The sequence below is a fragment of the Amblyomma mixtum genome, chromosome 3 (genome assembly GCF_055824585.1).
Source record: "Amblyomma mixtum isolate Tamu chromosome 3, ASM5582458v1, whole genome shotgun sequence".
Taxonomy (NCBI): domain Eukaryota; kingdom Metazoa; phylum Arthropoda; class Arachnida; order Ixodida; family Ixodidae; genus Amblyomma; species Amblyomma mixtum.
Window position 1 is genome coordinate 15,057,819 of NC_143014.1, and position 19,547 is coordinate 15,077,365.

Sequence of the window (19,547 nt, forward strand, 5' to 3'; positions counted from 1 at the left end):
AATGACGAAAAACCTTTCCGACTGCCTGCTCGGTTGTTGCTGAGAAGTTTTTATTAGCTGCGAGGCCCAATGGAGAATACTGCGTGTTCTGTAATTAACAAAGCATTCTGATTCGGAACCAAGCGCGCAGAACACCTTAATAACGGAGTAATATTAACTGACGCGTTTAACCTGCTTTGTTAAAATGTTACCCAAAAGGTGTAAGCACCGGATGTTCGAAGCTCGAAGATATGCTGAACTTCAAAGAAGCTTTCGCGCAAGCAACGAACACTAAATATGCAGCTTCTAGTCGGAGACTCAAAAGAAACACGGAAACCTGCAGTCAGCTGCCTCCGTGACAGCTGTGGTTCGTTACGGCTTAACGAAAGCAAAGATGCAGCACTACTGTTGCTGATGTTGCGAGCGCGAGACGGCGTGGCCCGCACCCTCCCGACTTGCAGCGCTCCGCGCGGCGGCCGTCCGCATTCATCGCTTGTTGTGCCACCCGGGAGACCACGGTCGGCACGCTGGCCAGTATATTCTAGGCACTATAGCGACGGAGCAGACGAGGCAGAACGAAACCGGGATACGCACGTCTGCGCAGATGCGCCTGTGAGTATGCGGCGTCTTTGTTAGCGCGCATGTGCCGTGTTTTAAGGCGGAAGCCTTTAATGCCTCATCGTTGTAAGCAGGAGTCGTCGACAGAAATTTTACGCTTTTCAATTGGTCGAAATGGTCGTGACATCACAGTGCAGTGCGCGAATTTCAAACGGGGCCAGTTGTACTATGGATAGTAACCATGCAACCAATTAAAGGGATGGTACAGTGATGCTCCAAGTAAAATAAATAAATAAAACCGAGTAGGAAATTGGTCGAGTTGGGGAATCGAACCAGGGTCTCTGGAGTGCGAGAGGAGCACACTAACCATTCCGCCATGCCAGCTCAATGGTATGAAGCGAACAAAGGCGCGTCTAGTGAATACGGTGTCTTTGTTCACTCCCATCTTCCTCCCTTCCCTTAGGCGAGGTTCAGGTGTCCACCGAGATATGCAAGACAGATACATTTCCTTTCCTCAAAAACCGAATTCCCGGCGAGCAAGGTGTAGAGCCGAACGGGCGATGACGTTCTGTAGACTCCCTGGCAGCGTTGCAAGACGCTGTCGCATTCCACTCTTAGAGGCGAAGCTCAACATCTTAACCGCACATCAGTGTCACAAGCAGCAAGACTGCGCTTAAGGCTTTCGCTTCACCGCAATTTAGGGCAACAAAGCGCCCCCCTGAATTTTTTGCGTCTGTCTTGGTCTTCGTCGCGGAACTCGTGCGGTTTCTGACGACGTCAAGGTGAGAAATGTTTTTTTTTTCCCTAACTACTATGCATTTCAAGCAGCTTACGCTGATCACGCCAGCCGCCGCCTTGAATTACGCAGTTTGTAAAGAAGCCGCACGCTTCGTGGCCTGCCGGCTGTTCTGGCGCGGTTCGTGTCAGTCTGGGTCTTTCTGATCCTGGCAAGGCGAGAAACGTTTAGTTTTTGCCAAACTACGCTGCATTTCAAGCAGTTTCGCTGAGCACGCCGGCTGGCGCAATGTGGCAGAGTTGTGAAAGAAACGACTACCTGCTCAAGCCATGGCGCCGGTCGGTGCGCAGTTAGCGCAGAGCTCACCATGTTTTGGAAGTCAGGAAGCCGTAAATACCCGCTTCCCCACAAGACACTCACAAGACATCAGGCAACTACATGGAGACGGCTACAAACAAACTTGTAGCCAGGTCGCTGCATATACAGTAAGATTTGGCCTACGAAATACACTCCAGAATGAGTGCGGTGCGGAGAGATAGCCACCCTCTACCACTCCACATGGGGCTGTCGGGGTTGCCCGATAGAGCCCAAAATTACAAACCCGTCAGTCGAGCAGTGGGAGGAGCTTCTGTCCAGCTCCGACCCGCAAGATCAGCTTGTGCTGGTTGAGCGGGCCGAGGAGGCAGCAAGAACCAATGGGATCCTGAACCTAGCAACACCACCTACAGCTTAAGACCCCAATCCCTAAACCCCGTCCCATTTTGCAGAATAAAGTTTTATACTGCTACTAGTGAAGGGCGCGCTAATGCCATGTGCGCTTTGCCTTGCGGTTAGTTTCGCATTGTAGCACGTTGAGGTTTTCGTGGACGAGTATTTTTTTATGGCACCTAACAATGCCAAACTTCTTTCGAGTGGTATTTGTTGACTGTAGGTTAAAATACGTGCTCAACTTGAAGAAAATGGGCGAACATCTCGTAAACGAGCATTCTCGCGTTGTTATTGCGGGCGCGTAATTTTCAAGACGGCTGGGAAAAAAGGTGACGCATGAAAATCTCAAAAACTAGAAACTTGTGCGACGAAGTCTCCGTCGTCTGCTCCAGTGAAAACGCGCATTCACCCGCGTAGTGACAACACGGCAGTGCGCTTTTCTAAACGACCAGAGGAAAAAAAGTAAACACGTATGAAAACAAGGAGCTGGTGGTCCGAAAATTGCCTTCTACGCCTCTGAGTGCGTGCGAATTGTTCCCGCGCATTTGTTCTCAGTGCTCCAACACGATGTCAGCGATTGGTTGTGCGCCCGTGTTTTAGCCGTCACGGTGCCAATCAAAACGGGCAGTTGGCCGTGGAATGAGACTTACAGCTGTTGGTGGACAGAGAATAACGTCAGGTAACGGAGGAATGCTTGTCAATCATTGGCAGATATGGTGCATCAATGTTCCGCATGCGAGCTTCGTAAAACATGTTTTCCTTGTTCGTAATTTCTCCGCTTTTACGCGTTTCGCTTGTTCGCACAGTTTTTGTGTAAAGCTTATCAGGATGACTCATATACATTTTTGAGCTTACGGTACCCAGTGGTAGCAACAACCACTGTTGTTAGCCGTACTGCAGTAACTGTGGTCGCACAAGAAGCGAGCTTAGCGATGTGCCAGATGGTGACTGTGTCGGTTTGTTTTTGTGTTTGGATGCAGCAAAATAAATGTTCATTTCGCAAAGCACCTGGTGTCTCTATGGATTGGCGCTGTTTGACGAAAGCCGAGGCGCAGCTCCGTTGATGGCCGGTCAAGAGAGCCCGGTATGTAATTTTTCATCTTTCTGGGCCGAAAGCAAATAGATCACAATTGGAGACCATACTGAACAGAAATAATGCGCCATGAGGGCGCGGCACAACTAGAAGCCGCTTGGTGCGCTACAGTCAATTGGAGTGTATGGGTGGCGACGCCGAGAGCGCGCTTCGTGTTGCGCTTCGGGTGAAAGAGGGCCGAGAAATTTCGTCTAGCAAGGTCGCAAGTAAGTGACCCCGTCTTTTTCTGACTAATAGGGACATACGTAGAGCGAAAGAACGGGAATTGTGCTTCCTGCGGGAGGACAGACAGTCACGATCATTTCTGCCGTGGCAGCTCTGCCCCTTCAGGTCTCTGTGAGCGATACCCCACTGGCGTTCCCACGCAACAAACTGCGAGCGGCCCGCTTGTGCTGCACGGGGAAGCTGCGCAAACATCGCTGGTTGCGCCTGGGCGGCCGCTAATCCGGTGCACTAGCCGTGGGGCACGCACGCCTCCAAAAATAGCATTCGCAGGCATGACTCGCAGCTTCTTCGCTGATGGGGGGGTATGCGAAAGAGCAATGCGTCGCTCTCACAAATGCGTCGAAAGACCACTGCGCGTGGGTGAAAAATGTAGCCTTCTGCAATTCGAGGTGGAAGTGCTGCGTGAACTCCTCACTTCAAGAGGACCCATTCTAATAGCTGCTTTGCGCTAGGCATAATAGTTAGCTTGCTATATTTTTCAGAAACATGCTGGGCATCCAAACTCTGAACCCTTTCGAATTTACATCTATCAGCATTTTGTAAGCATGCAGTAATAGCATATTGTTACGCCGCGTAGCGGCTTACTGAGGACTTGGAGGAAGTAGAGGGAGGCGCGCGCAGACTGATCTGTGGCTCCGAGCTGTTTGCCATCTGTGTTCCGTCCAGCCTTCACCTGTATAAAACCCATTTCATCCGATACATTGGGTGGAGGTGCTGGGTAAACACGTCCTGGATTCACCAGTACCCCGTCGCAGCCGCTGTGTAGCAGGTTTGCCAGCCTTATCGCCTGAGCAGTTCGTTTCAATGGCTACCACGCAAGCGACGCAGACCCATGGACTGCGAGCTGACGAGGAGACGACCTTGACCCATCAGCGAGATCCGCGCACATTCCGCGGCGAGACCGAAGAGGACGTTGAAGAATGGCTCCGTCATTACGAAAGGTGCAGCAAGTGCAGCCGTTGGGACGCTACCGCCCGCCTGTACAACGTTGTTTTCTTCCTTGCTGGCACGGCTCAGTTCAGTTCAGTTTTATTCCTTAAAGGCCCCCTTTTCAGGGGGTGTTACATAAGGGGTGGGAATACACTTGAAAATGTGAAAAAACAGCAATGATTAACATTGAAGATGATCTGTTACACGCGCTTGAAAAACAGATGGCGAAGCGATGACGACCAGATCATAGGGAAGGCCGTTCCAGTCTGAAGCTGTTCGAGAAAAGAGCGATGCAGAAAAAGTGGTAGTGTGCGATGGTGGGCGTGCAACTTACAGTGGATGACTGGTGCGGTGAGATATGCGTGCTGCGGCTGTGATGTACGATGCTTGATTCAAGGAAGAATAAAAAAACTTGTGAAAAAGAGCCAGGCTAGCGATGCGGCGACGAAATGAAAGTAGTGGCAATCCGGATTTCACTTTCAAAGCTGAAACACTGGTGTCGTACGAGTATGAGGAATGAATGAACCGGACGGCACGATTTTGAACAGATTCCAATGCAGTGATTAGATATACTTGATGTGGGTTCCAGATGGCAGATGCATATTCTAATTTTGGTCTTACCAATGATTTGTACGCGAGCAGCTTTACCTCAGGTGGGGCAAGACGGAGGTGACGCTTCAGGAAACCTAGTGTTTTATTTGATGCTGAAATGATGTTACTAATATGAGCGCGCCATGAGAGATCAGGAGAGACGGTGATTCCCAGATATTTATACGATTCTGTTAGCTCGATCGGTGTATTAGAAACAGAGTAATAAAAGCGATAAGGGTTACGACGACGAGAAAAAGACATGAGTTTGCATTTAGTAGGATTAAGGGACATCAACCAATTATTGCACCAGTTTAATACACTGTTAAGATGTGCCTGAAGGGTGTGCTGATCATCACGATTGTTAATGGTACGGTAAATGACACAATCATTGGCGAACATTCTAATGATGCAGGAAACATGCATGGGCAAGTCGTTAATATATATTAAGAATAGAAGGGGACCAAGGACAGATCCTTGTGGGACACCGGATGTTACTGGGACGGACCTAGACAGGTGGCCGTTAACATAGACAGACTGTGAACGATTAGTTAGAAATTCTTCAATCCATTTTAAAATATTAGCGTGTAGGTTGAGCTGCGAAAGCTTTAGTAATAGTCGGCGGTGAGGGACCTTGTCAAAGGCTTTCGCAAAATCTAGAAAAATGGCATCGGTCTGCATGTTACGGTCGAGATTAGCATGTAAGTCATGAAGGAAGAGTGCTAGTTGAGTTTCGCATGAGAGGCCCTTGCGAAATCCGTGTTGTGTAGGATGGAAAAATTCGTTTGCGTCAAGGAAGTTGATGATTTGTGAGTATATGACGTGCTCCATTATTTTACACGGTACACTAGTTAAGGAAATGGGGCGGTAATTCAAAGGTGAGTCTCTGTTACCCGATTTGTAGACTGGAACGACCTTGCCCTGTTTCCAGTCAGCTGGAATGATTCCTGAAGACAGTGACTGTGAAAAAAGAAGACATAAATAGGCTGCACAAATAGTGTTCACATTCTTCAAAAATTTTGAATTCATTAGGTCTGTACCAGCTGCAGACGACAGTTTCATATTATGAATTATGGATGAGATGCCTTCTTCGCTAAAGGTGATAGCCGGCATGAAGGATTCCAAGTTAAAGGATGATAATTGTGGAGGCCCGTCAAACTCGGTGGTGAACACAGATGCGAATGCATTGTTAAAAACATCTGCACAGTCGTTATCAGCAACAGGTTCATGTAAGTCATTCGTTAACTAATATGAGAACGGTGCTTAGGATTTAGGACCTGCCAAAATTGCTTTGGTTTGCTTATTAGCAGGTTTGGTAAGTCGTGGTGATAAAATGAGTGCTGGGCATCATGAACGGAATGTAAGTATAATTTTTCGATTTCGTAATATTTTTCCCATGCCGCAGGCGTGTCGATGCGTTTGGCGGAGCGAAAAAATCGTTTCTTTTTGTTTTCTAGGCGTTTTAAGGGCCGAGTAAACCAGGGTTTATTGCGGTTAGTGTGAAAAGTAATCGTCGGGGCAAACGTATCAGTGAGACTGTTTAATTTGTTCTTGAAGATTGACCAGTTTTCATGAATTAAGCGAGTGTGAAATGCGGATTCATATTCGGGAAAAAAAGTGCTAAGATCTTCAGTTAGTGCGTTGTAGTTCCCTTTATCGTATAGACGTATTGTTTTTTCAGATGTCTGTTTTTTAGTAGAGTGAAATGAAAATAGAGCATGTATGACTTTGTGGTCACTGATTTCCGGAAGAAAACTGATAGATGTTAGTTTTTCGGGGCAATTGGTTAATATCAGGTCGAGTGTGTTTGCTGATTCTTGTTTCACACGGGTTGGCTGTGACACTAATTGGGTAAGGTTAAAATTTAGACACATTTCGATAAAGTTTTTTGCCTCTGCATGGCATGTTATTTCAGAGCTAGTTAAGTTCTGCCAGTTGATGTCAGGGTAGTTAAAATCACCAGAAAGAAGGATGTAAGCATTTGAATATGTGGAAAGAAGTTTCACTTCACTTCACTTTATTTTCCTTAAAGACCCTTTTCCAGGGTGTTACATAAGGGGTGGGGTTTACAAAATGCAGGAATCAACAGTGCTTGAAAATGATGATGAACATGTTATGGCAGCAATATTATGGGGAAGGCCGTTCCAGTCAGCTGCTGCACGAGAAAAAAATGAGTTGGCAAAAACAGTGGTACGGCCACGTGGACGCAAAACTTGAAGAGAATGACCGATGCGATGGGACCTGCGTTGTGGAAGTGCGCAAATGTATGGTTCTTGTTTTAGTGGTGAATAAAAGAACTTGTGAAACAGGACAAGACTGGCTATGAGACGGCGACTAGAAAGATTAGCTAGACCTGACTGAGATTTGAGCGATGATATGCTCACGTCGTACGAGTATGAGGAGTGAATGAATCAGATAGCCCTGTTTTGAACAGCTTCGATAGCGTGTGTTAAATATTCTTGATGAGGGCTCCAGATGGGTGATGCGTATTCAAGTTTAGTTCTAACGAATGAGATGTACGCTTGTAGTCTTACGTGTTGTGGGGCTTCCCGTAGGTGACGTTTTAAGAAACCTAGTGTTTTATTAGCAGATGATATCAGGTTAGTCGCGTGCAAACGCCAAGATAAATCATTAGAAATGGTGACTCCTAAGTATTTATATGACTGGACGAGGTCAACTGGGGAATTGCAGACTGTGTATTTGAAAACAAGAGGATTTCGACGGCGGTGAAAGGACATGCACTTGCATTTGTTAGAGTTGAGCATCATCATCCACTGGGAGCACCAGTTATGCTCGGCAAAAGTTTATGAATGGTATTATTGAGATGGCGTGGGAAGTCAGAATTAGTCTGCGGAAGTCTGTAGCAAACGCCGAGCAGTACTGTTACGGGCGCAGTGCGACAAATGAGCCATAATGATTCGATGTCAGAAGTGACGTCAACAACAGAGCAAGATATATCCCTATGAATTGCAGCAAGGACACCCCCCCCCCCCCGCGAATTTTTCCGATCATTTCTATAAACATTGAAATCAGGCAAATCAGTTAGGAGTTCAGCATCTGTTACATCACTTTTTAGCCAAATTTCTGTTAATATGAGTATGGTGCTCCTGGATTACGAGATGATGTTTGATACGAGTTCACATTTAGGAAGGAAGCTTCGGATGTTAGTGAATAATATGGAAAACGAAAGAACATTGCGGGGCGGGGTGGGTCGACGTTTTGTTGATGGTTGGCGACTGGGCAACTGCTATGCGACTTCTCTAACAGTATCAGACGATGCGTCGAAAGTGTAGCGTTTTGATCCTATATGCAGTGTTTTGAAGCGTAAAGAGTACTTGTCAGAGTGTGCTGTGGCAAATGTGAGCAATTGCTTCCGTGCGTGTTGAACGGGGCGGGAAAAGTCTTCACCGATACTGTAACCGGTGTTTTTCAATTTCCGGCCATTTGATAGAAGAGCGTTTTTGGTTTTGTGCGATAAGAATTTTACGATGACGGGACGAGTTCGATCGGCTGAGTGCTTACCAAGACGATGTGCTCTTTCTATGTCGGTAGGTTCTACCTGTATACCTAGATTATTCTGACAAATATCAATGACTAATTTTTCGGACTCAGCCCATGATTCAGTGCTATTGTCGGGGATGCCATAGAAAATAAGATTATTCCTGCGAGATCTATTTTCTGCGTCGTCAAGGTGTGCTTCCAGTTCGTGTATCTTATTATTCATGGCTATTGAGTTTGCTTGCATTACATCCATATCTGTTCGTAAGAGATTAAGTGTTTGATAGTGAGTTTCTAGTTCAGCCATTCGTTTGTTTAGGTCTGTAATGGTTTCATCCGTCTTGCTTAGCTGAGTTTTCAAGCCCTGTATCTCGGCAATCAGTTGTGTCTGGCCGGCGGTTAATGTCTCTAATGCAGCCAGTACAGCAGCCGTGTCTTCGGGACCAGGGTTAGTTTCGACGTCGCCTGATAGCATTAACAAAGAATGAATTACACAAACGCACTCAACAGCAACGACGACACAGCACTGGGGGCTCGGGAACTGCACTAGCATATAGTTACTTGATTTTTTAGCGAAGAGCACATACGGTTTACTGACCTGCATCGCAAAAGTGAGTGGTTTAGGTGCCTGCGCCGTAGTGCAGTCACCGAGCCCACAGAGCCGTGTCGGCGGATGACGCCCTTTTAAACATGGTGATGTCGATGATGATGCGGTAGCCCATGGTCTGGTGAGTTCCGGAAGTTGGTCTAGCGGCAGATCCAGCGGGGGAGTGCGGCTGACGGGTGTTTGGTGGAAGAAGCCGTATCCATATCCAGTGCGTCGCAGTACGCTTGGCGATGACGCCCCCATAGGTAGGCACGCCAGCGACGGCAGCAGCAGGCTGGCAAACCCAAGGATGGTCATCTGCATCGCAAAAGTGAGTGGTTTAGGTGCCTGCGCCGTAGTGCAGTCACCGAGCCCACCTGAGTGGTTTAGGTTCGACAACCACGAGGAAAATCTTACGACCTGGAGCCGGTTTGTCGAAGAAATCAAGAAGACCTTCGGGGATGCTCTTGCGAGGAAGGAACGCGCTGAGCATCAGCTTTCCCAAAGAGCTCAACTACCCGGTGAAACATGCACGAAATACATCGAGGAAGTATTGAAACTTTGTCGCATGGTCAACCGGCAAATGCTAGAAGAAGACAAGGTAGGGCACCTTCTCAAAGGGTTTGCTGAGGACGTGTACAACTTCCTGATTTCCCGAGACATCCTTGCTACGGTTGCGGATGTCATATAGCAATGCTTTGCATTTGAGGCGCTTAAAGCACGCCGGATAGCACCCAAATTCGGCCGCCTCTCCAATGTGACAACCGTCGCCAGCATCGGCATGCCCGAGCCAGAAGGCATCGCCTATATAGTCAGGAGGATTGTACGCGAGGAGTTGGCTGCTCAGCGGCGACGTACAAATTTTGATGAACTTTACCAACAGGCTTCGAGGCCCATACCATCATGGGAGCAGCGTACGCCATCGACTGCACCAAATAACAACGACCCATTTTACAACTCCGGTATTGAGCAGAGCCAACAATCGACGCCGCACCCGTACTTCCAGCAGCTTCCATCCCATCCTGATGAAGTACCTCGTGGTGGGTCTCGTCGTGCGTCCGTCGCCTCTCCTCGGCCTTTAAGGGATCCTGCTGTGAGCTACCAAAGCCGCCAGCCACCGATATGTTACGGCTGCGGGTTCAGCGGGCACATCTCCCGCTTTTGCCCGCGTCGCCAATTTTCTCGACCCCTCTGCAACGCGCACCACGCTTCAGGAATGACGCCCAGTGGGAGCAGCCACCCGCTACCTTCTATCGGCCTCCTTCTCACAACGCGGTGCACGCAATGACTCCCCTGTCTCCGATCGCAGCATCACTCCGCCGCCGCAGCGACAAGGCCGTTCACCATCCCCACGTCGCCGCTTCGTTTCTCCACCGCTGGGAAACTAGGCGGTGCGACCGATGGAGGTAAAGTCGCCGGAGAGCCAACATCGCGAATACCTCTACCTATAATCATGCTCAAGAATAAAGTGTCAGTGGTTATAGACAATGTTGAAACGGATGCTCTAGTTGACACTGGTGCCGCTGTTTCCGTTATGAGCTTTTCATTTAAAAACCACCTTCGACAGAAAGTTATGTTTGTGTGGGACAGAATCGGTACGCTTTGTGGAGTTGAAACTAGTTCCGGTTGGCCTGTGCTACGCTTCACTTGTGCTTGGTGACGAGTACTACCGAACAGAATTCGTTGTGCTGAGACGTGCTACGCATGACGTGATCTTAGGCGTTGACTTTTTGCGCGAGTGTGGTGCAACACTAGACTTCAGTGCCGGTGAAATTTCTTTGAAGCCAAACATTATCCCCGAATTAGTGGATAACATGTCCCAGCCTCATGAAGGAGTTCTCTCCCTGCAGGAAGATGTGCTGCTGCCGGCGATGACGGCAAAATTTGTGCCTGTGAAATCACCCCAACATTTCGTGGGCACGAACTCATTAGTCATCGAGCCAAATTTCTCGAATGGGGCGAAAAAAAAATATTTTGGTGCCACGCTCCCTCGTCGAGGCAGTGGATGGCGGCGCACTCATCTGGACTGTGAATGTGTCAGAGGAGCCTGTTCGTCGTCCTTCTGGTTTAGCACTCGCAAGATTTGAGAACCATGTGACCCACGCCATTGAAACTATTTCTGATGTCAGCAGAGCAGCGCCCGGGAAGTCTGACTTTTCTGCTGAGATTGAGCGCATGGTCAACAAATCACTCAAGTCTAGTGAACGCCATACGCTGCAAGACATCTTGGCACGTCATGCTCAAGTGTTCGACTTGCCTCTACGGGATCGGGTAGTCATTTCCCAGCCTCTCGAATACAGCATAAAATTAACACTGGAAACGCACCCCCTATTCGCCAGAAACCTTACAGAGTCTCCCCGGCAGAGCGCAAGATCATTCAAGAACAGGTGGACGAAATGCTGCAGAAAGGAGTCATCCGCGAATCTTCCAGTCCGTGGGCCTCCCCTGTGATCCTAGGGCGGAAAAAAGACAACTCTTGGCGATTCTGCGTTGACTACCGTCGTCTAAATGCGCTTACAAAGAAAGACGTATACCCGTTACCTCGCATTGACGACGCAGTCGATTGTCTGTATTCGGCGTCATATTTCTGCTCTGTTGATTTGCGATCTGGTTATTGGCAAATTACTCTTCATCCATCCGACCGGGGGAAGACAGCCTTCGTAACTCCAGATGGTTTGTACGAATTTAATGTAATGTCATTTGGATTATAAAACGCCTCCGCAACGTTCGAGCGATTTATGAACACGATCCTTCGTGGCTTAAAATGGGAAATCTGCATGTGTTACCTGGATGATGTCATCATTTTCGGCAAGACCTTCCAAGAGCACAATGAAAGACTCCATATTGTTCTCGAATGCATCGGCTCGGCGGGACTCATTTTGAACTCAAAGAAGTGCCATTTTGGGCACCGGCAAACTCTAGTTCTTGGCTTCCTCGTCAACCAGGATGGTATCAGGCCGGATCTGCAGAAGGTCGCTGCAGTACGAGATTTCGAGCCTCCACGCACCCTGAAAAGCCTTCGGAGCTTCCTCGGACTCTCTTCATATTTTCGTCGCTTCATTGCTGGCTTTGCGCAGATTGCCCACCCCGTCACTTCTCTTCTGCATAAGGATTCGCAGTTTGTGTGGACCCCCGACTGCGGCTCCTCCTTTCATCAGCTGAAATCTTCTCTCACGTCAGCACCCCTCCTGCGGCACTTCAACCCTTCTGCTCGGACGGAGATCCACACTGACGCCAGTGGCGTCGGTCTTGTGGCGGTGCTTGTCCAGCTGCACGGTGGGGCTGAGTACGTTATTGCCTATGCCAGCCGCACCTTAACAAAATGTGAGCGCAACTACACTGTCACCGAATTGGAATGCCTGGCCGTTGTGTTCGCTGTGCACAAGTTCCGACCGTGTCTGTCGTTTGCCGTTTGCTACAAACAGTAAAGCAGAAATTTGGGAAAGTTGGTACGTATTCATTTTTGAAACAGCGCAACAAAGACGGGACGTGGAAACTGAGGGGTAAAGACAAACAGGCGCTGACTAACAACATCGTGTTCCGCCATAGTGATAAGATGACGCAAGAAGTTATTGAAGCTTTTCTTATACTTGAGAAGGGTGCAACGTGCATTAGTTGCCCATCGGTAGCCCTTTCCCAAGGGGAGATTGGGTATCTGGCGTCCCAGGTGGCATGAGTTGACTATAGTGGCAATTAATCTTTCCTAACTCTGTCTATATATTTGTGTGTTTTTTCAATAAACCCAGTTGTTAGTCAGCGCCTGTTTGTCTTTACCCCTCAGTTTCCACGTCCCGTCTTTGTTGCGCTGTTTCAAAAATGAAAAATGTTTGCTGCAAAAGTGGGCGCCGTCATAGTGATGCAGACTGCTTGTCACGCCACCCGTTGCCAACCTCAGCCAATGATGAAGACGTTTTCGAGGAGTAGCCTCGTGCGAGCCGACGTTCCCCAGTATGAAGACCTTTAGCCGAGAGCAACGTAGGGACCTTTCACTGCAGCCCCTTATAGAAGCAGCAGAAGGAGGAGTAGATTCAACCACATTTATTATCAAAGATGGTATTTTGTTGAAGAAGAACTACTCTGTCGATGGTGCTGCCCTGCTTTTGGTCGTCCCGAAAAGTCTCCGGTCGCAAGTCTTGCACGCTATGCACGATGACATCACATCTGGTCATCTAGGCTTCTCTCGTACCCTCCATCGAATTCGGCAGCGTTTTTATTGGCCGCAAGTTTATAAGACCACCAAGCAGTACGTTGCGACATGTGAACAATGCCAACGCCTTAAGGCACGAACCACCACGACGGCCGGTCCTTTGCAGCCCGTCAAACTGCCCACTTCCCCTTTTGAAAAGATTGGAATTGACCTGCTTGGTCCTTTCCCAAAGTCTTCAGAGGGAAGCCGTTGGGTGATTGTATGCGTGGACTATCTTACCCGATACGCTGAAACCGCTGCTCTCGCTACCGCCAAGGCTGATGATGTTTCGTCATTTCTTCCCCACTCTGTTATTCTTCGCCACGGCGCACCCCGTGTTATAATAAGTGATCGTGGACGGCAATTTACTGCTGATGTCGTGGCAGAAATGCTCCGGCTCTGTGGATCAGACTACCGGCACTCTACTCCGTACCACCCGCAGACCAACGGTCTTACCGAACGCACCAACCGCACCCTGACAACTATGTTGTCCCTGTACGTTTCGTCTGACCACCGCAACTGGGACGCCGTGTTGCCATATGTGACGAACGCTTATAACACGGCAAATCATGAGGTAAAAGGGTATTCTCCATTCTATTTGCTATATGCCCGAACTCCCCGCGTTTTCCTCGATACCATCTTCCCGTTTTCCCTCAAGGACAACGCGACAACGCGTCCGTTGCCCAGATACTCTGCCGTGCCGAAGAAGCCCGTCGTATAGCCCGTTTATGTACCCTGGCCTCTCAACGCCGCTCAACAGTATACTACGACTCACATCATAGCGCAGTCACTTACTCTCCTGGAGACTTTGTCTGGCTTTGGACGCCAACCCGCAGGCGAGGATTGTATCAAAAGTTTCTGTATAAGTACGATGGCCCTTTCGTCGTGTTGGACCGATTGAATGACGTGAATTACGTTATCGCCAAGCCGTTCCCGCAAAACACAAGTTGTTCATGTGGCCCGCTTGAAGCGCTGCCAGTGTCGATCTGCCTGACTTTCTCCAGGACGAGAATCGCCTGCCCCCGGGGAAGTTGTTACGCCGCATAGCGGCTTACTGAGGACTTCGAGGAAGAAGAGGGAGGCGCGCGCAGACTGATCTGGGGCTCCGAGCTGTTTGCCATCTGTGTTCCGTCCAGCCTTCACCTGTATAAAACCCATTTCATCCGCTACAATATTCCAGCATAGATGTGACGCTATATTTAACAGTAATCCGTAGTCTTGCGGAATCGGCATCGTGTTGCGACGCAAAAAAAAGAAAAAAAAATTGGAAGCCTCCCTAGAAACACGTAGCGGTTTCAACACAGAAACATCTCTGAATACTTTGATTGGGCAACGGTTTGAAAAAAGTCCCTGTTTATAGAGCAGACATAATCAGGCACAAACGCTTTCAAAAATAAACCAGCGGCCGCACTGAGGCGCTGCTGTCTGGTATGCCGAGTGATTTTTCTTGTACAGTGTTCATTCGGCTTCTTCGCTGCCGACGGTTGCGGCGCTGAAAGTGTCATAGCGCTTTAACTGCTGCGGCTCAATGGCCACGGTGAGGACGACACCGTTCTCGACGGCGGCATGCTGAGTCCCGTTCTCCCTTTGCATTGATGGCCATGCGGTGGCGGGCCGTTTAGGAGAGAAAACTGCCGGTACCGCGTGGAATTACGAAAATTTGGTGTTCGGCCAGTACGGGGTGGCACCAGAGACTGTCTGAACAGCGAATCGAGGTTAATTACGCTGAACTATATTGTCTTTCGGATCTCATGTGCAGAGAAACTCGGCACCTTGTGAGCAGTCGTTACATTCTCACAACGAGTGTAGGGCATTCCAGTGCGATCTGTTGGCACGGGTACTCTACATTTGGAATACATTTCCAACATTCAGGATTACTTATTCCGACCCGGAGTTGCACATTTGCCAAAGACTGCCTCGTAGACAGCTTCTCGTTCGCCACGAAATCAAGTGCGAGAGATGGCCTTTTACGGCTACTAATTTCAGTGATTACCGGGACGCAACGCACCTCGTAGCAAATGCGCCTAAGAATGCCCAACACTCGTTACTTCCTTTGTATGCGGCACCCGCCTCTGTGTGCTGCGCCTTAGGAGCCCAAGGAGGAAAGGGCGGTTTTCAATGGACTTCTCCCATCCTACGTCGTCGGCGCTCGGGTTTTTTGGTTTCCGATCTGGGGGCTTATACCGGGAGACACAACAGGTGCGACGAGTCTCTAATCATGAGAAAACACGACCTATACTCAGTAGCTCAGTGGGCGCCCATCGGGTCCTTTGACGTCACGTTGTTTACACGGGCCATGCTGCAGTCACAGTGTATTGTGGTTTTCTCGCGAAATAAAAACTGTCGCAGGCAGAAGAAGCTTGAAAAAGCTACAGTGAGATAGATCACTTGGAACTGGTTTCCCCACCGGGGGCAGTTTTTCATTTCGCGTCCACTGAAATGTGCGCACTGAGGCTGCGTTCCGGGACAATCATGTGCCGCCGTGGCGCCCCCTTCCCCCGAATTTCTTCTTGCATTGCTATCCGCAAAGAACGCAAGCCCTTTTAATGGCGCTGAGCAAAGTCACAAGAAACCAAAACTCAACCTGTATATTGTATCATGATCCCACAAAAACATTTTGAATAACGAAACAGAGGTGACAATCGGTAAAGTTGCTGCAGAAAAAGCATATTTGTAACAACTGCGGGTACGTTTTGTAGCTGCGTTATTTGCATCATAACAGATATCTTTATTTCAAACCCCCGTTGGTATACTCACATGTGTTCTTTGGATAACGCTTACGTTATCTGATAAAAAGCAAACATCAAAATGGACGCAAAGCACCAGTCCGAAGCATTTCCGCAGGGCACCTAGCCACCGGGCGAGATCTATGACATCGATAGTGAATATCTAGTTTCACTAAATAGAGACCTGAGGAACCTTCTTGATTAAAGCTATGCCAGATCAGTGTCACAAAATTCGGCGCATATTAAAAAAAAAAACGGGCGCCGCGCAGAAGCACTCTCCGTTACAACATTGGAGAAGGAAACCCCGGAGAGCGCCTAACCTTGCGTGTGTTGCTGCCTTCTCCACCACCGCTCGCCGGCGTGGCGCCAAGGGAATTATGTCAGCGCACGTCGTCGATTGTTCGAGAATGTTGGAGCAGTTTCTGCTCAGTGCTGACGGAGAGGGCGTAACCTGGAGTATGATACCCTCTCCCCTTCACTCGTGCGCCAGCGGGGGCGCAACCTTCTGGACGCCAGTCTCCGCGCCTGACCAATTGGGGCGCGCGCCTCTTAGCGAAAACTAATACGTTTAGAATATACGGTGGGCTATTTAAATTGTATTGTAAACACATTTTGTATTCATGAATGCGCTAAAAATATGTAGGAAATACGTTCCTTAAATTTCATGCTTGGTATTCGAAATATATTCTTAAAATATGCCAAAAATACCTCACTTAAAGCATACTTCGAGCGCTTTTCAAATATGTGAAAAAATATATATGCAGTTTTAGCATCTTGTCAATGTATTAAAAGTGTACTTTGGTAAATATGAAATTAATACATCCGAAGTATACTTCAATTCTAACAAACGGGCAGTCCTTGTAAACGTATTTGCAGCACACTTCTAGCTGTCATTGAACAGTCGAGGGCTTGAAATCGCGTTTCGGGAAATGGCATTTGCATGTTGTCAGTGTATTTTCAGTGTACTTCCGTAAATACGATATTAATGCGTATTTACTGCGCTCGTCCTGTGTTTCTTCCACTGCGGTCTTCGTCTTTGCGCTGTCTGTTTACCTTTCAATATGTACCATCAGCTCGCCCGTTTGACTGTTTTGCAAATAATCCGTCCAAAGATTACTTAAATTCTAGCAAATTGGCAGTCCGCATTAGCATATTTGCAACACTGCAAGCCGCCGTTGAACGATCTACTGCTCGAAATGGAGTTTCGGGAAATCGCATTTTGGTGTTGCCAATGTATGTAAAGTGTACTTTAGTAAATACGCAATCAATCCGTCTAAAGTATACTTAAGTTCTAAAAAATGGGCAGTCCGCGTAAACATATCTGCATTACACTTCAAGCTAGCGTGGAACAATCTAGGGCTCGAAATGACGTTTCAGGGAACAGTGAAAACTCTCCCTTTCCTGTCGTCCTTTCCTTTATGGTAACTTCTAGCAGGAAAGTAATCACCACTTATTTACACTACGTGCGGAGAACATGACAGCATTAAACTGACAATGGCGTCTTGGGTATTTCCGGGCCCGAATATGCCAGCGAAAAGGACCCCGTCTGGCAAGGCCGACCGGCTCCCTTAGACGCCCGTGTATCTGTTGGTTGACAGTTCGACTCCTGACCTATGCCTAACGAAAGTTTCAACTAGCAATTGGGTTCCACATTTTCCCAGATTCCAACGCGACCAATATGGGACTTATGTGATAATTTGGGCGCCCACAGTCTTTGCGTAAAAAAAACGCCTCACTGGGCAAGATAGTGCGTCGCTGTCGTGGGTATATATAAGGCAAGTCACGTGTAAAACGTGTTGGAGCACCTCCTGTTTGCTGCGTCGCTTTCGTCACGATTTGCTGTGTAGGTATCTTTGCCGTTCCATAGTTATCTCATACACCTCTTCATTGATGATGATTGCGCGTGTGCAGTTTCTTCTGCAGTTGAAGCATTCTGTGTGGCTCAATCTCATCTGTGAAGCAGTCCAGTAGGCTTTTTTAAGCCCAAGTGAATATATTTTTTAATGCATTAGATGTATATTTATAGTCTACTTCTAATGTACTCTAGTGTATTTAATGTATATTTTTAGTACATTTTTAATGCATTATAGATATGCATTATCATTGCTAGTATACTTAGAAAGCATTCGTATTGGAGTTTAAGCATAGGGAGAAAAAAATGCGAAATAAATATGAAATTAGTACAATATGTTTGAAATGCATTTTTAGCACATCCACTTTTTTTGCTACAGCGCGAGAAGGAGAAGGAAATAATACAGCTGATACTGTGTGTACGAGTGGCCTGCCGTGGCGCCATGAACGAACAGACGCGGAGTGCGCCTATAAATGAAGGACGTTGACAGCTGTCTGCTGTCAGCCCGAGCCGCCGTTCAAGCTTCAGAGAAGCGCTCCTGCTCGACTCGCGGGACCACACCACTCGCCGAGCCACGCACCAACAAGGCAGCGTGCGCCAGCCTGAAGGACGGCTCCGTCTTGAAGCTCTCTGGTCATCGGACTGTCGCAGTGCGCAGCGAACAAATTGGGTTTTGTTTGTTTGCCTCTCTCTTGTATTGGTGTACATTAGGTGCAATAATTCTTTTGTATTGTAGTCTCTCTCGAGTTTAATTTTGAGCGAGTTGCATTGTATAGTAAATCACTTTGTATGTGCTCGTACGAGTGATTGTGAAATCTCTGTATTGTCTCTTTGCTGTATAAACTTTGTTTTGTGTGTGAACCTTTGGCTCCGACCCATTCTCTGGCTTGCGACAAGTGAAAGCTGGGCACCAAACGACCAACCCCCTTGTCACTTGGTAGCTGGTCTCTAGCTGAGCAGCTTGCCTCGCTGAGTCGAGGGCATCTCCTTTGTGACCGAGACCGCTACCCCCACACGCTTTAAAGGTGTCTGGGAACGCATGATGCATACGTGCGCGAAGTGGTGACAATCAGAATGCATCATTTTAAACAGCATATATTAGAGTACTTACAGCCAAAAAGCCATCTTATCCTTGTTACGGCGCTATGCTGTATAAAGGGCATGAACAACAGCAAGAATTTTGACCCACCGTAGACAGCATGCTGTAAGGTCTTCTAGATTTAGCTGCACTTTCTGCACCAGTTCAAGGAGCGCGGCACTTTCGGATTCGTTCCGCTGATGCCCACTGCGCTTCCGTCTGTGTTTTACTTAAGTACCATCCTAGTTCAGCACGAGTTCTTGGCTGGCTTGCACTCTCCCAAGTAGAAGTGCAGCTGTAGTGCAGCAATATGGCGGCGCCCGTGTGTAGGTCGCAGAAGCGAAGCAGATATGACATTCTTCGTTAGGGTGGGGCGAAGTAAACGAATGGAAAACAATAGCCCCACCACTTTGGTACAACAGGCTTAATTCAATTGTAATATACAAGAGGAGGTCCAAGGGCAATTGTGGTAGCTACTGTAGTGACCCACAGCCGAGGGAGCGGGCGCGGGGGGTCTCCCCTGATCTACCCGCCAAAGCAGCGGTAAGGATGGGCCGTAAGATTGGGATGTATGCTTGCCAGGAATCTGGTTTTGGGAGTTTGGACGGGAATGGGGATAGCGAGTTTTTTTGCTCTGATGCTTCGAATATGTCTTGACTCCATTGCTGGCCTGCCTGGCCAAGCGAGGGAAGGCGTCAAGCTTGCATAATGGTGCGGCCCCCCACTAACGGTATAGTAGTCTTTTAATGACATCATGGCAGTCCTTTCTTGAGAGGAGGAGGAGAGTAACTGTTCGTGGCGTCA

At 48.2% G+C, this 19,547-nt stretch overlaps 2 protein-coding genes across 7 annotated transcripts in view; one reads left to right on the forward strand and one right to left on the reverse strand.

Annotated features, from left to right (window-relative positions):
- Positions 1–19,547, forward strand: part of sli (slit guidance ligand) — a 567,521-nt gene that overhangs the window by 187,341 nt on the left and 360,633 nt on the right. The window lies entirely within an intron of this gene.
- LOC149349301 (uncharacterized) lies at positions 8,065–9,240 on the reverse strand. Its single transcript, XM_089578248.1, has one exon. It carries the CDS (start codon positions 9,223–9,225, stop codon positions 8,065–8,067), a length of 1,161 nt encoding a protein of 386 aa, XP_089434374.1. The 5' UTR covers positions 9,226–9,240.

Bases quoted from the DNA above. Each gene is read 5' to 3' on its own strand.
- LOC149349301 (XM_089578248.1), bottom strand. From the start codon at position 9,225: ATGCAGATGACCATCCTTGGGTTTGCCAGCCTGCTGCTGCCGTCGCTG.